Source organism: Seriola lalandi, unplaced genomic scaffold (assembly GCF_002814215.2).
Source record: "Seriola lalandi dorsalis isolate HSWRI2012SDOR001 ecotype SW California unplaced genomic scaffold, Sedor1 jcf7180002054577, whole genome shotgun sequence".
Taxonomy (NCBI): Eukaryota; Metazoa; Chordata; class Actinopteri; order Carangiformes; family Carangidae; genus Seriola; species Seriola lalandi.
Window position 1 is genome coordinate 1,683,276 of NW_019525130.1, and position 18,224 is coordinate 1,701,499.

Sequence of the window (18,224 nt, forward strand, 5' to 3'; positions counted from 1 at the left end):
ATCAATCCATGTGAACCATGTGTGAATTTTATGCTGCTTGTCACCACGAAGTTGTTGTACCTCTATTGGATTCCTCATTGTAAACACAGTATTGTTCCTGTTTAATATGTGCTCAGATTCATCACCTCAGAAATCGATCTATTCATAGAACGTGTTGGTAGCAATTATATAAACTCTCAGCCTTTCGCTCAAGTGATAGAGTCGAGGGATGAGGTGGAGAATAAAAGGAACAGAAGACAAGTGATGTTAAAATGAACATTTATAATGACTCTTTGTTGCCGTCGCAAAAATAATCTTTAAAAAACAATTCAATTATTAACACTGAAATGCTGACTTCACTGGTAGTCCACGAGTCATAAAACACAACTCACTGAATTTCTTTTACAAACACAGTACTACAGTTACATTAAATAGTCATTACCGTTAAATCTATTAATGAATAATGTTCAAATAAACTAATAATAAAAACAATGACACTTTTAAAATCCTCTCATTCCCTCACCATAGTAGCTGTTGTCTTTTTTTATCAACAGTGTATTCGTTTAGAAAATATACTGCTTCTGAGATGTTTCTCTGACAAAAGCAGAAAACAGACTGGCAGCATAACAATAATGGTACATGAGCTCAAACGTCATACAATTAGGGTGATGTTTTTCAAGGGGAGTGGAAATGGGACGTAACCATTCCTGTGATCTAACATTTAGTTATGTAGGCTGGCTGCCTTTTGGCTCAGTGTGGAATTATTTGGCACTCTTGCTGACAAATATTTGCCATTAAAAGCTTTCAGACTTTTGCTAAAATGGCACAAGAAGGCATTTTCCTCGAATTTTTAGACATATTCAGAGGACTTTTTCATTTTAAAAGACATATAAATGCTGTCCCAGAAAGCCCTTTAGGTAGTTAACACTGTGGACTTTCACAGATTCTCCTCGTAACAAATGACAGAACGACAGAACCACTGTCAGTAATATCCAAGAGAGATGTACCCAATCAACAAAACATCACTTTGCTTAGGTTGGAGTTTATGATCTTATGCTGTCAGTCCATTTTTTTTTCTGAGATGGAACGAACAGAGGTTAAACGAAGTAAAATCGAACCCCAAAGAAAATTTACAATGACATGAAAATGTTTGCAAGGTACTGGCATGCTTTCTTCAGTTTACACTTAAGCAAGCGTTCAACCCTGCAGAAAAGTCCAGGTAACCAGAACACAAAAGAACAGCCTAACAGACTTTGACAGTAAAAGTAGTGTAAAATCCAACACATACATGAGTTCTTGGGGATGGAGAAGGTCAACTATGTTCATGGGAGGTTCAGAGGGTCAAAGACAAAAATGGCCTCATGTCTGGTTGGCAAGAATCCTGTATTTTCTCAAGACGAAAAGGGCTCAGAAATACCTTAATCCGTTTAAAGGGCGGACACAGTAGCAGGTGCTCATTGCAATGAAACACAAATTGTGATATCGTGTAGGCTGAGAGAGCGTGAGACTCAGGTAGAAGAGGTTTTAAGAGAGGAGCGAGCAGCCTGAGCCAGTTTGTGGCGTTTAAAACCAGTCCCAGCCTTCTCGTGAACGGGCTCCGTGGGGGCGGATGAACATCCAGAAAACATTTGGAGTGAAAATAAATACAAACATGACAACTTTTGGAATGATATTTGTAGTTCGTTTGGCATTCAGATGTGAAGCAGTAAATGCAACAACAGGGGTTTGTAACATAAAATAATGAGACAGAAATATAATTCTTGTTACTAGGCCTTTCAAAGTCTAATAGGTTTTCCTCTGTGATTTTCAATATGTTGAGGTGGCAGAGGCGATCTTCATTTTGCTGGTGCCGATTATGTCTCTTGGATCTGACCGTTAATATCAGCCAGACCTTGAGCTTTGCATCCCCCCCCAGTACTTTCACCCTGGTGCTTCGATACAAATTAGCTGGAAAAAAAAAAAAAAATTCTCTAATTTGTAATTTAAAGCAAAAGACAATGCAAAAAAAATGAGAAAAGTGTACATATCCCTCCTGTTAGTTAAAAACAAAGCACTCAGTGATTGACACAAACCTCTGCTGAAAGGAATGTGAAGGAGAAGCCTTCGAGTGGGGAACCAGTTGCTACTTTCCTATTTTGTCTGAGACTCCAGCCCTTTCCATCATTCATGAGACCCAACAGGATCAGGGAATAAATAAATTAAAGTAACATTAGTGTAACAGTAAAAGAATGGTAGAAAAAAAAAAAAAACAATAAAATCAGCTGTTGAAAGCCAACATGGTTTGCTTCATTTCACACCCAATATGATCAGTAAAGTGCATTTATGCAACACCAAACAAACAAGATAATGTTGACAGCGAATCGGAAGTTGTGTTAAAACATATCTGGTTCATGACTGTGGCCGTGTGAGGCCTACCTGACTATAGCTGAAATCTGTTATTGAGATAGATATTAAGTCTACATGTATTTGACAATCCTGCCCTGAATTTACATTAAAGACCGATAACATTCGACAGAAATTTAAAAAAAGAAAAAAGAAAAAAAAGAGAGTAAATGGGTACATTCATAGATTAGATCTGGGCTTTCAAGCTGTGACATAAAAAAATCATGGGACAGGTTATATGAGGTTCAACCTGTTTGTAAAAGAAATGCATGCCGGTTATCCTAAAAAAAATTCAAAAAAATAAAAAACACAAGGAGCCAATGCACTGAATAACATTTTCACGTTTGCTTGTTTCACATTTTTAATACTCCTCACTGTACCTAAAAATCAAAATATCTTCTCTGATGATGTGTAGAGAGATGAATTTGACCGATGAGAATTTGATCTGAGATGCGTGTGTGTGTGTGTCTGTGTCTTTTTTTTTTTTTTTGGGCCAACATGACAATAATGAGCTCCCTCCCAACTCACAACATAAAAAAAAAAAAAAGTTTTTTTTTTTTTTGACATGAGGCGAGTAAACTTAAGTGCTTTACATTTGACTGCATGCAGTGTTATGTCTCTGAATGTTGCGAGACACCTCGCAAATTTTTGTAATTTTTTTTTCCTCCATAATTTACTTTGATACCATGCAATAGAAGACGTGCAAAAAGATAACACCTAACTCCACAAACACATTTTTGATTGTTAATGGCTATGTTATGAATGCTTATAACATGTTATGCTTAGTCCATGCTGGCCTATAGAGACATTTATGAGAAAACAGCAGTACTTAAGCCACAGGTCAAACAAACACACAAGGGATGCATGGAGTGTAAAACAACATGGATCCATAAAAATCACAATCTTTAACTCTTATTCTATGTACCTATGGGATAAAACAATGCACAAAAGTTCTTTGTCCTTTGTTTTCTTAAGTAATGTATTTGATTATCTTTTCTTAACTTAAAAGACAGTGTTTGATTGGCACTTGATCAGCACTTCTAAACAAGTTATTGATATCTAACATTTGATCGCACATCTACAATTTCAGAAGCTGCAGAGGTCTAGTTTGGCACAGGTTGTACTATGGAGTCTATTATTACTTTTACTATCTTACCAATACTGTATAGTATTCTATACACCTCGTTTTATGCTCCAGCCTTTCAGAGCATGTTTCTAATCAACAGACCAGACATCTTTTCAACTAAAATATTTTGTATAGTTTACTTATCAAATAGCAGCATTTTCATAACTTACAAAAAGTACATGTAAACCTATTCATTCAAAATCTTAGTAATTTCAAAGGTTCATACAACAGACATAAAACACAAAACAGGACAACATGCTACTATATTGCTTCCAATATTCTTTACATTTTCTTACTGTCAAACTAAATCATCAATGACAGAAATATGGACACCACCGGTTGATGATGAGTCATCATAATGCACAAACAAATCGCGAAGCTAATCTTAATCAGGCTTAGTTGGCACTCTCATCATCCACACAAATATAACATAGTTCACATTGTATCGACAACGCTGGACTGCATTTGGACTACAAACTAGAATAGCTACAATAAAGTACATATAGATCATATGACATGACATATTGTATTCCACAGAAATGAATTCTAGTCATTTTCAGATAAGAGGATATGCATAAAGGATGTCATTGTTTCGGCTTGAGGTCACAAACAAGTTCCCACCTTACTCTCGCTGTATCTTATGCGTTCTGTCCTTACTATGCTTTGTTTAGAGGCCGAAACTTGAGCTCAGTTTGTTCAGCCTTCGTATGAATATTTATTCAACCAAGATTTGCCTTCTTCTGGAGAAAAAAACAACACTTTCTCTTCCCTTAAAAGGCCATAGTTCACCGTCTAAACCTTTCTAAATCCTACTTGTTCTTCTTATAGAGGGAATTTGATACTTTGAGCTAATGTTGCTGGTTGGTCTTGTGGGTGTCACAGTTTTTGGAGGCAGGTGTTTTCTGTGCATTTTAGCCTTGTGAACTCTACGGCCTGGGGAAAATATTTTCATACCCTTATGACCTATAGTGCATAACTCCCACCAGCAGCACACCCGGCACACCGCCCATGACGAGACAAGACAGGAGGAAGGAGAAAGAGGGGGAGAGCACAGTGTAGGAAGAAGCACAGACAGGGATTGGGACACAGGAGGAGGAACTTCCAGTAACGGTGAGAAACAGCAACATGCAGGGGAATAAAATGTTGAGAGAAAGAGGAAAGTTAATGAGGGGCAGAGAGAAATAGTATTTGGCACAATGTATTGATCAGAGAGCTTTGAAGGAGAGCTCTCTGCAGGCAAGCAGTCCAGTTGCATTGATAAAACATCCCCTTGTTTTGTGCTTGTATCTTCTTATATGCTAAAATCTTGGGCAGTAAAAGTTTATCTTAACGCTATGATTTCACTAGTGGCCAGATTGGAGTTTATGGATGAAGCCTTCCAGACACGTAGTGAAAGGAAAGATTTCAGATAGGAAGAAAGGCTCACTGTTGCATTTGTCACGCATAATGTTCAGACACAAAGAGTTGTTTCAAACATGTTCAAATCCATTTACTTTCAAACATGAATTATGAAAATGAAAAGAGAAAAAAGGGTATTCATCAAATTTTCCAAAAAACGGGAGCGGTTCTGATTTTCTTGGACGCTATACTCAGCACCAACCCTCACAGCCGTGTATTCAGGAAGCTGGTCATCGAGCTCGGGTTGATGGGGGGGGACAATTGAAAGATGTCTCTAGAGTTGGGGACGTAATAGGAGCGTAGGAGAATACAGTGCAGGAAAAATGTGGTGGGAATAATTTGTGGTTTTTCGCTGATCAGAAAAAACGCCCGCTACTTTAAGTGCAGTGCATTGGTACTGGTAAACAGAAACATCACAAGACGCTGGAGTATAAATGCTCCCGTGGAGATGTCCCTTCTGTCAGTATTGGTGGGTCTTGTGTGTGTGTGTGTGACATAGATGTGCACATTAAAATATACTCACATCCCAAGCAGGGACAGACACGCTTTACATTGTGTTCTTAATGTCTCACAGTGCAGTCTTCAGAGACCCAGTGTACTCAGGATGAACACCATGGATAGCAGCACAGGAGGAAGCCAAGGTAATCTTCAAGTGCTTGTAAATGCTCTACACAATTAGCCTCCCAGCATTAGACAAACAATTGCCCATAAAAGACAATGATGCCAAAACATTTCGTTATGTTTTATTACGTGCTCCACTCAGAGTTAGTGAGCATTAACATGTTGCCTGGATGAACTACAGAATTTTTTTTTTTTTCTTTTCGTCTTGATGCAAATTGGGAAGGATGGCTCAAAGAAAAAGTGAGTCCAACCCTTCTTTTCAAGTGTCAGTCTACTTCCCTTTCATTAGTGTATGTCTCTCGACTATTTGGTACCCTTAATGTAAAGGCAATAGTTGCTTTGTTCACAGATATTGGTTCATACAGCTTTTCTTATCAAAATGCGTTTGTAGTGCTTTGTTCCCTTTGCGAACTGAACTGGTTGGACACTGCTTCAAGGTAGTCTGAGCTTTTACGTTAATTCTTGGGTGTTACTTACGTGTGACTAAGGCAAAAATATTGTCAGGTAAAATCTAGAGTGTGGCCAATTTCTGGAGAAAACAAAACAAAACAAAAAAACCTGCCTTGGGAGCGATGATGGACTTGAAATATTAAGACTGGGCTGCTTTTCATCATGAAATGCTGAAATCAGTCCTTTTTCATTAGGTGAGAGGCTGGGTCAGATCCAATGGGCTACTAATGGCTGGATGACACATCATCTTTTTTTTCTTTTTTTTTTTTAAATCAAGTAAAGAGATTAGTCGCCAGAGAGATTCTGATTTCATGGTAAAGGAGATATAAACCTAATCCTATAGCACCAAGAAAGGGTTAAACAACAAACATATTTCTGTGTGTTTGTAGCTGTGACTGAATATGCAAATATGTTTCAGTGTTTGTGCATTTGTGGGAGCATTATCTATGTGTGTTCATGTAAAATATATTTATACATTCCTGTGTGTCTCCTCTATCCTCTCACATTGATTATTTACCCCCTGAACTATTCTTGCAGACAGCAACAGCGAAGTTCAGACTGGGTTTGAGTTATACATTTCTTTCACTGCAACACAATATTTGATCCCTGTAAATAAAAAATAGCAATAGGCTAATATTGTTTTTACATTCAGATCAACCTGCGTTCACAGGTTTAAATAATCTATTTGTGTTTGAATGAGACCATGTCAATAAATAAAGGATGAAAATATAAAATACCCAAATTTAGAAACTTCAATTATGATATGAGCCAGAATTCAACATATGTCAAAATAGATGCCATTTCTTTAAAGAAATTATACTCAGATTGCTTCCCCATAGACTGAGATGACCTCAGGTGCTTGTCATAAAACCTGTCCCCTGTCAACAATGCCGTCTGCATTGTATACAAAGAGCAAGGTTTGTAGAACAGCTCTGTTAGCTGGCTGGAACTTCATCTGACACGCTCAACTCACCGGGAGCTGAGGTTTGCAACCGAAATGAAAACCAACAAACCAAACCAAAAAAGAAAAGAAAAAAAAAAAAAAAAAAGGAAAAAATAAAACAACTATGAGGTTTTGGAGGAGGGTGAAACCCTGCGGCTTCACCCCTGAATCTGCAGCTTGGCAGTGGACCAGTTCAGCTTACTCTGATCACCATCGTCAAAAGGACTCGACACAAACTTTTAAAAAACATCAGGACGTCAGTCCTAAAAACACATTCACATATCACACACACTTATCTTGGTTGTCTCCCCCACCTCCTCCTTTGTGATTCTCTCATTTGATACTGAAATATTGAACAGATATTTGGACATTTCTTTTTTCTATTCATCGTGACCCTCTCAATTCCCTTCTATCTCTGTCTTCATCCTTTCCTTCTTTCCTCTTCTTTTTCCTTTTAGCCCACCTTTTGTGGGTTGGTAGCTCGCACACCCTGCTCGTAAGTGATCCGCTGGCTGATCAGATACTGCGCTGCTTGTGTAGCGGCTGGCGACCCTGTTATGGTAACTTTACGGTTCCGAGTACCAGGAATGAACTCTCCCTTTTTGGAGATCTGGATGCGGGCTCCTGTTAGCTCCTGGTACTCAACCAGCGTTTTCCCTCCTTTCCCCAAAATGGCGCCAACCAGATTCTCGGGAACAGCTATCTCAACCACGTCCTTGGCCCCATCTGCCAGCTTCTCTGTTGCCAATAGGGAGGAGGCCATCAGTGGGGATGAAGCATTTAGGTAACCATTAGAAGCCCCTGTGGCAGCTGCTAGAGAACCCAGGGAGAACCCACCAAGGCCTGTAGCAGGGTGGCCAGCACTGCTGGAGGCGTCGCTGGCATAGGAGGCCAGCAGGTTAGCTGCAGCAGCAGCAGCCGGGTTAGCACTAGCTGCTACTGCAGCAAGGACCCCAGAAGCAGCTGCAGGGTTGAGGCCCAGCCCGAGGGTGTTAGTGTTGTAGCCATAGCTGGCCAGTGTATTGAGGGCTGAGGTGATGGCCAGCAGATCATTGCCAGAGAAGCTGGACATGGCTGCGGGGAAGGCGCCCATTCCTGTCAAGCCGGCCTGACCCAGAAGGCTGGAGGCAGTGGCGGCTGCTGCGGCGGCGTTGGGCAGCACCTCAGCGGTGTTGGCGTAGGGGGAGCCGGTGGGGTTGGAGTTTGCCACTGGGCCCGAGACGTTAGAATAGCTGATGTTGAGACAGCTGCTGCTCTGAGGGTCCTCCTGGATCTTCTGCACTATGATTTCCACAGCCTTGCGGTTCTGCTCAGGCTCCCCACTGATGGTTACCACTCGCTCCTGCAGGTTGATGCCCTCTGGCTTCTGGGAGAGCTGTACCCAAGCCCCTGACTGCTCCATCACTGCCTTCACTGTGGCTCCGCCCTTGCCAATGATCAGCCCAGCTGTGCTATTGGGCACGATCAATTTGGCCTGTAGAGAAATAGAAAGATTGAAGTAGCAATAAAAGGTAACTAGAGACAGATTTAATAGCATAAACGTTCGACAGAAAGAGGAATATCTCTCAGAGTCAGAGTACTATACCAGCCCCTGCTTTACTCAGCGATTTGTTAATCCCAGGGGTTTAGGCTGCAGCTGCCACACGGCTCTGTCTAGCTATGAAAGACTGTAGGTAAAAATAACCACATACCCTCACATTTTCCTGACCCTACCACACTGTGGGGGTCATGGCCCAGAGAACAAATAAGACTAGCAACTAATAAACAAGGTGTCCTGGAAGTGAACTGCCCCTACCACACAGTGACCCCTCAGACCCACTGACTCTTCAGTAACTCACCTGTTTGACACGGTCGGGGTTGACAGTGGTCTGTGGCTGCAGTATGCTGACTGGCTCGGGTTTCTGGGCGCTCTGGGGCATCTCGCGGACTTTCTCCGCGATGAAGTTGTGAACACCATTGAGGGCTTCGACTGTACCCTGTATCAGACAGACGCGTTCTGTTGTTCCTGTGATGACAAGAGGGGGAAGAGGACAAACACACAAGTGATTGGTTACTCTAATGCGCTCTGAGTGCGTACTTGGCGAACAGATTTGAGGGAATTGCTCATGGCTGGACCTGAATCTACATTTATATTAAGATGTCTTGGCAATGAAAATTGTTCCTTGACATTTCACAAAGAGACCCAATTACTAAGCTATTCCTCGCTTCTTCCATTTAAACAATCAACAGAGAAACAGCTGAAAGAAAAGAACCGTGCTTGGTTAGTGAGCCATGGGGGTGGGGGTGGTGGTGAGGGGCATTCCTCCTCAATGATGTAACTCTTTCACTGCTGTAATGCTGAGCCTGTCCTTGCCTAGCAGCTCTAACAGACCAGACACACACTTGTTCCTCCTCTGGGCTTCTTTCTACACCCACATTGACGACCCAACCGGCATTCCGTTGCCATGGTGAAGGGGCCGAGCCATGGAAACAGGTGATGCAACAGCGAGTCTTTTATACTTCCTTGCAAGATTTTTAAAACACCCCCCCTCCTTCCTGCCTTTGCTCACTTCAACATCTGACTGCTCTTTGGCTGATTTTCTTAAATGACTTAACAGACGACATAAATCTGAATGAGGCAGATCATTTACAGAGGGAAAGTGTCACATCTTCCCTACTAATTGGGTAAAACAGAACAGATAATGGGGTGAACTTGTGTCTGAGCAGCGCTGCTCTTCTTCATCATTGGCATTTCCATCTGTAATTCGGTTAAATCTCAAATGATATGGGTGAGACACACATTTGTATCTGCATGAATTCAGTGAAATTAGTCAAAGTCAGAGCGGATTGGCTTCATGCCACTATACACATGTCTAAGAATGGATTTAAGTAATCAATAGGTCAGTTCAAGCACATCAGGAAAAGCAGTAGAAAATTTCTTAATTGGGAAAAGTGGGGGAAAGGGCGTCTGACCTTCTTTCCTTTGTTTCCTTAAGTACTCGATAATAGCTTTAAATAAACCTGCACATCTTACCATATTTCTGACTGTCAACTTGTGTGGCTAAAACAAACAAAAATAAAATGTCTACTGAAATAACAAACATAAATGAAGGCTTGCAGAGCTCCGGACAGAAGCACAGTTGGCGCCTGTTGGTGTTTTTGTGCTGCACCTGCCTGCCATTCACTGAAGTGACAAAGTGATAGACCGAAGCCTGCGAGTGCAGGCACTTGACCTGTTGTGGGTTTGTAATGACAGCACACTTATTACTAACATTTCAAAATGACAATACAACTCATTACTTTAATCACATGCATGCAGCTTTCAAGGCAATGGATACAATGGCCATTTTTAAAAATGTCCCAAATTCAGGGGCAGTTGTTTGAAAATTAATCAGACAAGATAAACAATGGGTGTTATCTCCTATGAAGCCTATTTACTCTTATTTTCAATTGTTTCTATTAATATTGAGTGTGCTAGAGGAAATTATAAAAGGATATTAATTGTGTAATACATAAAACACACAGACAAAATATAAACTAGGAGGAAGTTAGAACTGATATGTGAACAAAAATGAATTACACACACAAAAAAAAAAGATTGGACTTTCAGACAGTAATGACTTCTTCGACTAGAGCTGCCTCTTTGCTCGCCCTCTGCAGGTGCAACGAATTATAAACTTGGCCGTCTCGAGTGACGCAACACATCCTTAAAATGCTTTTTCAGCTTTCATCTATGGATGAGGAGATCCCTCTCCCCCCTCTGGCACAGAAAGTTAAACATCTCTGCATCTTGAATGGTCTTCAAACAGTGACGGTGCAGCTCTCACATCAGTAGGATCGTTTATCCTGAGGCAGAAAACTTGATGTATAACTACAACTTTTGTCACTGATGAGACTCTGCAAAGAGGACATGAAACTATCTGAGTTTTAGATTTTTTAGTCTTTTACCCTTTTCACTTCCTGAATTGCTTGCATCAGCTTTTGCTTACTGTCTTTCTTCGAGGGTGATGAATTTCATAATATAACCTCTGGGCTTTGAGTCGCTGTAAGAGTTAGCTCGTCCTCTTGTTGGCAGGAGGGGAGAGAAATGTGTCAGTGCCCCACAGAGCACACATCTCAGCCTTCAGCTTCCCCCAAGACACCAGTGACTCTCAGGTCTTCTATCTTGATCTTGAGGTAAGAAAGTTTCAACACTTTTGTCTAGTCGATTGAGCTTCTCCGTGATTAAAATCTGCCTTAGCTTGGCCAAATCTTTTGTCACATTCATTCAGACACATAGAGTATCACCCATAATTACTGTCATCACATCAGCAGATTTTTGAACTAATTATTCACACTGCAAATTGAGCTGGAATATTTCTGTTGGAAATTCCCACTGCTGAATATATTCATCATGCCACACTGTTACCATATGGCATGCTTCTCTAAAATGGAAACACTGTTTTTAAACATGGGGATCCTTTTTAAGCATGCCATTTTATACTGCAAATCAGAAACTGTCTCTTGGAAAAATTTTACATTATATCACATCCTAAAGTTCCCAACAATCACTGTTGCCATATTAAAAAAAAAAAAAGACAGTAAACACACAGAGAAATAAGCCAGTAATTACAGACTGGTTTGTTTCATGTACCTGGTTCTAATAAACTGTAAGACACACAAATTATGTTTCTTAACAGTAAATTGTAAATGAAGGCAGAAACATAATACTGTGGGACCAAGCACCAACCTCTATGGCTGAGAAATGAAGGCAACACATAAAAGCTGCAGTTCCTCAAATGACCACTTGTGACTGGCTCCAAAAGTGAGTCAATCCCCCTAGACTCTCATGTTAAAATGCCCAACTTTAAAGCAGAAATAAACATGTTTACTGCCTGGTACAAATAACAGTTTTGGTCTCTATAGCTAATTTCCTCCATCATGACAACTGTACATGGGGTGAGATTTTATATAACTCACCTGTTTAAATTATATTAAGGTTTAAATTTATGTATAATTGAAGCGTGCTGCTTTGAGTGACAGGTGAGTGGGTGTATGTTTTCCACAAACCGGTATAAACCGAAGCCTCTGCTCCACATACGCCCCACCTCTTTGCCCAGTTTTGGATTAGCAGGGAATTAAGTGTGGGAGTCAGTCACTGCCAAGATGGCAACAGTGGAGCAGCTCAATCTGAGCTGCAAAACTGTCAGAAACCTATGGGTGATGTCACGGAGGCTACATCCATCTTAATATACAGTCTTTGTGTGGGACATAATGGAGTACTAGTAATGTCAGTAGTAATGTAGGATCTGATGTCTGTGTCACATTAAAATACACCAGGGATTTTACTACTAGAAGGAACACAGACACAAAGTGCACGCTTGGATGAGATCTTAAAGACTGGAGCTCTTTGAAGTTATATGTAATCTTTGCTAATTTTAAGGGGGGGTTAAAGGTTAAGGCTGGCGGTGATATTTTTTTTTTTGTCAACAAATCTCATGAAAGGACCAAAACTGACAAAGCATTAGTGAATTGCTCTCAGTTCCTTATCTGTCTGTGGCTCTCAGCCTCAAGCCCATTAGTTCCTGCTGAAGACACACATCTTTGAAAACCCATCACAAATACATAGTTTCACTTTTTAAATATCCCAAAACAGGTGGCCACTGTAGTTTTTAAAGAGCATTACTCAATCAGGGGGGAATAGTGCATTTATTGGGGACTATTTTACCAATGGATTAATACACATTTGGTGGCCTGGTGAGTATTTACAGCAGCAGGATAGTGTTGGTGTTCCCAATGTGGTACTGACTCATAATAAATTACAGTGCCCATGTTTATGGTAATGAAGTAACCTGTCACCCAGTGCAACAGTGTGGCTCACTGATGTGTTTTTAATAGTTTCTGGACAACAATGGGGCTCTGTGGCACAGAGGAATAAGATAAATCGGGCTCTGAATACACAGACAATACTTTTTAGTAGGATTCATTCATTGTTGGTTTTGGCCTTTTCATTTGCTGACATATCGAATATCACCAGACGTCCTCTATAACAAATGAGGCGAGTATCAGAAAGTTATGTCTGAAATGGTATACAGACAGAGTTGTGATGAGTTGAGTAAAAAAGATGTGAACTAGAAAACAACAGGTCATGTGACACTGACTCATACGGATGCATGAGGGGATATCTTGGTGTATGTACAGTGACTGAGACCATGCAATAATTTCAGCAAGTTCATATCCATGCTAATTTTGCAACATTTTGCAGTGTGGTGATCATGGACACAACATAAATCGAGGGGTTGCACAAAATTAATACAATTATTACAAATGATGGAGGGTGCTGTGATGGCTCCAGGGACAAACAAAAACAGAAACAAATTAAACTAGAAGGGCATTCAGAGAGCGAGGACCTCTGCCATGGCCAGTGTCAAACACCATACACCAAGACTTGATAGAAAAAAATTCAAATTCATAATAAATGATCCAGATCTGCCCCAAAAAGTAACAGGTTCCTCCTTGGCCCATGACTCATCCCTCCACCAATTACAAAGCAAATCGGCTCAATACTTTTTGTGTAATCCTGCTGACACATAAACAGACACGGGTGAAAACATAGATTCCTTGGCAGAGATAAAACTTCTTGCTAATGGTGAACTTCTGCAATGTGGCGTTGAATGTAATGTTCTGAGGTCACAGTTATTGATGTTAGTGCAAAATGTTAAAGTCATGTATTAATTTAGTAGCTTTATGTAGTATGGAATTGAAACACAGCTTGCAGTAATTAAAACCCAGAAAGGTTTTTCTTTTTCAAACGATAAGCCATGTGAAAATTTGATTTAATGTGCAGTGTACTAGTGTACTGCATTACTCAAAAATACATTGCATAGTGACTAAGAATAATTAGCAGGTAAGCACAAAAAGGTCATCTCAACCTACTGACTGCTGATAACTTGTCCCAGGTTGAGACTCCCCTGGGCCCATAGGTCATCTGTGCACCAGCTTAGTACGACCCATAGCTACCTTTTATTGACAGCCTCTAGTGGCCGTAATGATTATTACAGGAGCAATTCTTTATTATTTTTTGACAAAGAATAGTGAGCAAAAAACGTCCATATCAGGCAGAGGCAGGGGTGGATGGATAGGCCCAGAAAACACTGGACTTTGAGACAGGAGGAAGCTGCTGTTTTCCCATGTGAAACCAATTGTTTCTTTAAAATGTTCCACATCCTTAACTGTGTTTTTATTATTGTAACCATGACGACAAAGCTCATCTAACCTTGAGGAAGAACTTTTTTCCTAAACCTAACCAAGTAGTTTTTGTTCCTAAACCTAACCAAACTTTGACTCTTGTTTATTATTGTAACCATGATGACGAAAGTCTGGTACAGTGCTGGTACACCCTGCATGTTTATTATTGTAATCAGGTCTGAGGACTTGTTGCCCTGGTTGGACCCTGGCAGGCAATAGAAGCCTGGGACTCTGCCTCACTTGTTGCATTTTCTCTTTGAGCTCTGAAAATGATGCTTTGAATCAAACAGCGTTCCCATCCATTTTAGGTTTTTCTTTATTTTACACTCTAAGATTCCTCAAGATGAATTAAGGTGTTGGAGGATAAAGATTTGGATATAGCCAACAATTAAATGTAGGCTATCATTTCCAGAGTTGTTTGCGCTAAAAGTGATTAGAATAGCTGCTAATGGTAACTAGTTACTAGTAACTTTTATAAACATGGGGGACAGATTTAAAACAGAACTGTCACGTTTAAAGCAGCACAGGACAAGACATTCCTACTTTTACTCAAGCTCCAAAAACTCCGGATAGCATCTTTCATTACACCCTCCCTGCCTGCTAAATGCCCTCATCTTTCAAAATCAGCACCTCCTAAGCCGATATCACACTCAATCAATCAATATAACAATCATCACAGTTGTTTTGTCAGACTTTGGAAAGCTCCCTCTAAAGCCACAGAGGAGATCATTCAACTGTTTCCACTGACTGACACGTACTCCTTATGACGAGTAAACTTCATGTATAAAATTGGTGGCGTGCCCCTTTAATTATTTGACCTTTTCCAATCACAAATATTGCAGCAGTTATTTGGTTGTGGTGCAGATGCTCTCTTGCTCTCTAACACTGTGTTGGCACCATAAAGTAGAACAGGATCTTACTACAGTGCGACAACTGCTCCTGGTTGAAGCTGGGAAGAGTCACCTGAAATGAGTTGTTGTTCACTGGAGACACAGACGTGAATCTGGAGGATCTGGTGCTGTCCTATAGGGAGCGTGAATGAGTGAGTATATACTGCATATAGAGATACATTTGGAAAAACAACAAAGTTTTGCTGTAGTTCCTTTGTCTGCTATTTTTTGAAAGAAACACCTCAACCTATACTCTATGGAATAGTGGTGTTTTCCAGTGTGAGGTTACACACTGTGATTGATGTTTTAATGATCAGATAATGGAAAACATACTCCCAGTGTTTCTATGACATCACAACAACCTCATCTGTTTGTGCTGTACAAAGTAACTCAATACATGTACATGGCCAGAGGCCAGCTGCACAAAGCAAAGGGTTTAAAGTTTTGTTTCTAAGTTTATGTTCAAATCGTGAACTCCCACGGCTCTCGTTGCAGCTGCTTAAATATGCGGATGTGTGTAAGTAGGTGTGTGGAGGTGTGTGTGTGTGCTGAATGCATGGTACGAGTGGGTGAATGCATAGCATGCTGCACTTATGAAGGCTCAAGACATTCAGCCATGCAAAAGTTCACATGGGTTCAAACTAAATAATAAAACCAAAAGAAAAGCCAGCGCCCATGTGTTAGGAGTGAAGCATGCAAACACAATTTTAAGAGAAGTGTGATGTAATCTTATCTGGCCAGAGCTCTCCCAACTACCAGGAACCAAATCTGAGAGAAACAGTGAGCGGGGAGCAGGAAAGAGGAAACTTGGCGTGTGTTGGAGCAGCTTGAGTACAGCTGGGAGAGGGGTCATGTCCACAGAGAGAGATTGAAACAGGCTATTTCTGGGCCTGCCCCCCTGTCCCCTCGCTCACATACAATCATGCATCATCCACACCCTTCACTATCTCCGCTCATCCATCTCAGTCCGCCACAGCAGGGCCCAGTTGTATAGTTCCCATCAAGACCTTTGAATTCATGGTTTCATGTCTTACACTGACAGATGGGAGATGTGAGGTGGGTGGGAGCCTCAGACTGAGCCTTCAAAGAGAGGACTGCAGAAGAAAATGGCTGCATCGGTTGTTGTCCCTTGATTTTTTTTTCTCTAGTGTGTGATTTTGCTGTGGTTGGAGTGTGCTCTTGCTGCCGCAGGATGAGAGATGGGGGTGTGAACTGTGTGTAACAGTGGTAGCATGCTGTAATGGCCCGGATCACACCTGATCCAGACATAGCTGATCTAAAACAGCCTCTAAAATTCAGGACCATATTTTTCATTGCTGTATATATGTTTCTGTTATAAACTTCACCAACTTGGTCAGACTTAAAAAAGCTGTAGTTTTTTTTTTTAAAGGTTTAGCTTCTGTTGACTTCTCAGAAAGCCGCACTCTCAGCTATTGTGCAGTGTACAGTAGCAGTCGTTTCATTTTACTTGTGTGGGCCAGAACAACCACCCAATCAAATCCTTGCCAGCACCCTCTCCCTGAACTCCTCTTCTCACTCATCACGATAATGAGTAGGGGGATGGGCAGAGCAGGTGGTGGCCTATGAACACATCCACAATCCAAAGAGAGAAATAAAGATACATATCACTCCCTTCATTTGTTTCTACACCAGCGAAGTATCCATAATCCATTCCCTCAAACGGAGCTGGCCTCATGTGTGGAGAGGCGCGCTTTAATCGTGGCTAAAAGAAACATGGTGGAAGAAAAAGTACGGGAAAAAATATTTGCCTTGCACATCCTTCTTTTCCTCTCCCCCAGTGCTCAGTAATTCTTTGCCACGATTATATATCACTTGTAACTCCCGACTGAACAGGTCAAAATGAAAAATGAAGGGCATTTTTCCTGCCTGTTGTACCGAATATTATCGTTTTCTACATAAAAATAAGCTAAGAACTCTCTTTTCTAAGAACCTGTCTCTGTCTCTCCGATTTTATACTGGGAGTTGCTCAAGGCAATGAGAGCACTGACTGTGAACCTTATAATTTAAAAACAACTGTAGTATTTCTCACATACACATTTAGCGGTCATCATGTTTCATAGGTCATGTGCACTGCACTACTATTTCCTATCTAAAGAGGTATTAATATATTCTAAATATGTAGACAGTAAAAATTATACTACTACACAGGGATTATTTGCATGAGTTATCACAGAAAACATCTGGACCTAATAAGCAGCGAGACACTCAGCACCTGTTATTTTTCAGCAGGTTGAAGAATCCTCTGAGGCATGAAGGACAAACACACAGAGTCCTCTACCAATCAGACACTTGTGTACGGAGCATAAGATGGTTCAGCTTTGACCTCCATGTGATAAGGGTCATCGAGCTGAGAGGGCATCCTTCTAATGTTGCCGTTTTTGAGTGAAACTCTCCGACACAATTAATGCTTTTCATGTACGCAGCGTTGCCTCTGCATCACAGAATTTGCACTCGTGTTTTGGTGGGAATAAAATGGCAGCCGTGCGCAACTCTGCAGACTTCACTTCGAAAAAGTGAGAGATGGGAGCATGAACCCTGTACCGAACGGTGCAACCTGCTAGCCAGCAACTTAATTGAAACTGTAACTGCCTAGGGGCTTGATTGCAGCATCTGAGAGGAGTAACATCTACATGTATGTTCAGTCCCTCAAGGACATAAGGATAATCAAGTTCAGTGTTCATGATTGGTATGTGATTAAAACGTAATGCAATTATTCATGGAAAGCCAAATGAAGAGGAAATATCAGATGCTCGCTCTCATCAAACCACCACTGCTTCAGCTGGATGATGAGTCAGACCCCTCCTCTCCTTTATATACATATATATGTATATATATATATATATATATGTATATGTATATAAACGTCATTTACACTCATCGATTTTAATTACTGAGTGATCATTCTTACCTGGGTAGAAGTCTTTGGATTTGGACAGCTTAATGGTGGCACCCGTCTCTTTCTGCAGTTGTACGATGGTCTGGCCGCCCTTGCCAATTATAGAGCCGGCTGCATAGCTGGGGATCAGCACCTTCAGGAAGTACTCACCCTCCTCTGGGGGGGAGACACATAAAGTGGGAAAGGGTCACATCTTGTAAAGTAGCTGAACATCATCATGTACACCACACTGGCACCCAACCCCCAAACCTCTGAACAAGCAAAAAACTCACAAAGGGAACAAACAGCTTTGGCATACATGGGGGGTTGGGG

At 40.9% G+C, this 18,224-nt stretch overlaps 1 protein-coding gene across 2 annotated transcripts in view; it reads right to left on the reverse strand.

Annotated features, from left to right (window-relative positions):
- Positions 1-241: 241 nt before the first annotated feature.
- Positions 242-18,224, reverse strand: part of nova1 (NOVA alternative splicing regulator 1) — a 25,313-nt gene continuing 7,330 nt past the window's right edge. For both annotated transcript variants that reach the window (XM_023417703.2, XM_023417704.2), the window contains exons 2-4: positions 17,925-18,068; positions 8,738-8,904; positions 242-8,373 (exon numbers count right to left, since the gene is read on the reverse strand). In XM_023417703.2, the coding sequence (XP_023273471.1) occupies positions 7,354-8,373; positions 8,738-8,904; positions 17,925-18,068 (1,331 nt within the window). In that variant the 3' untranslated portion in view covers positions 242-7,353. The remainder of the gene's footprint in view (positions 8,374-8,737; positions 8,905-17,924; positions 18,069-18,224) is intronic.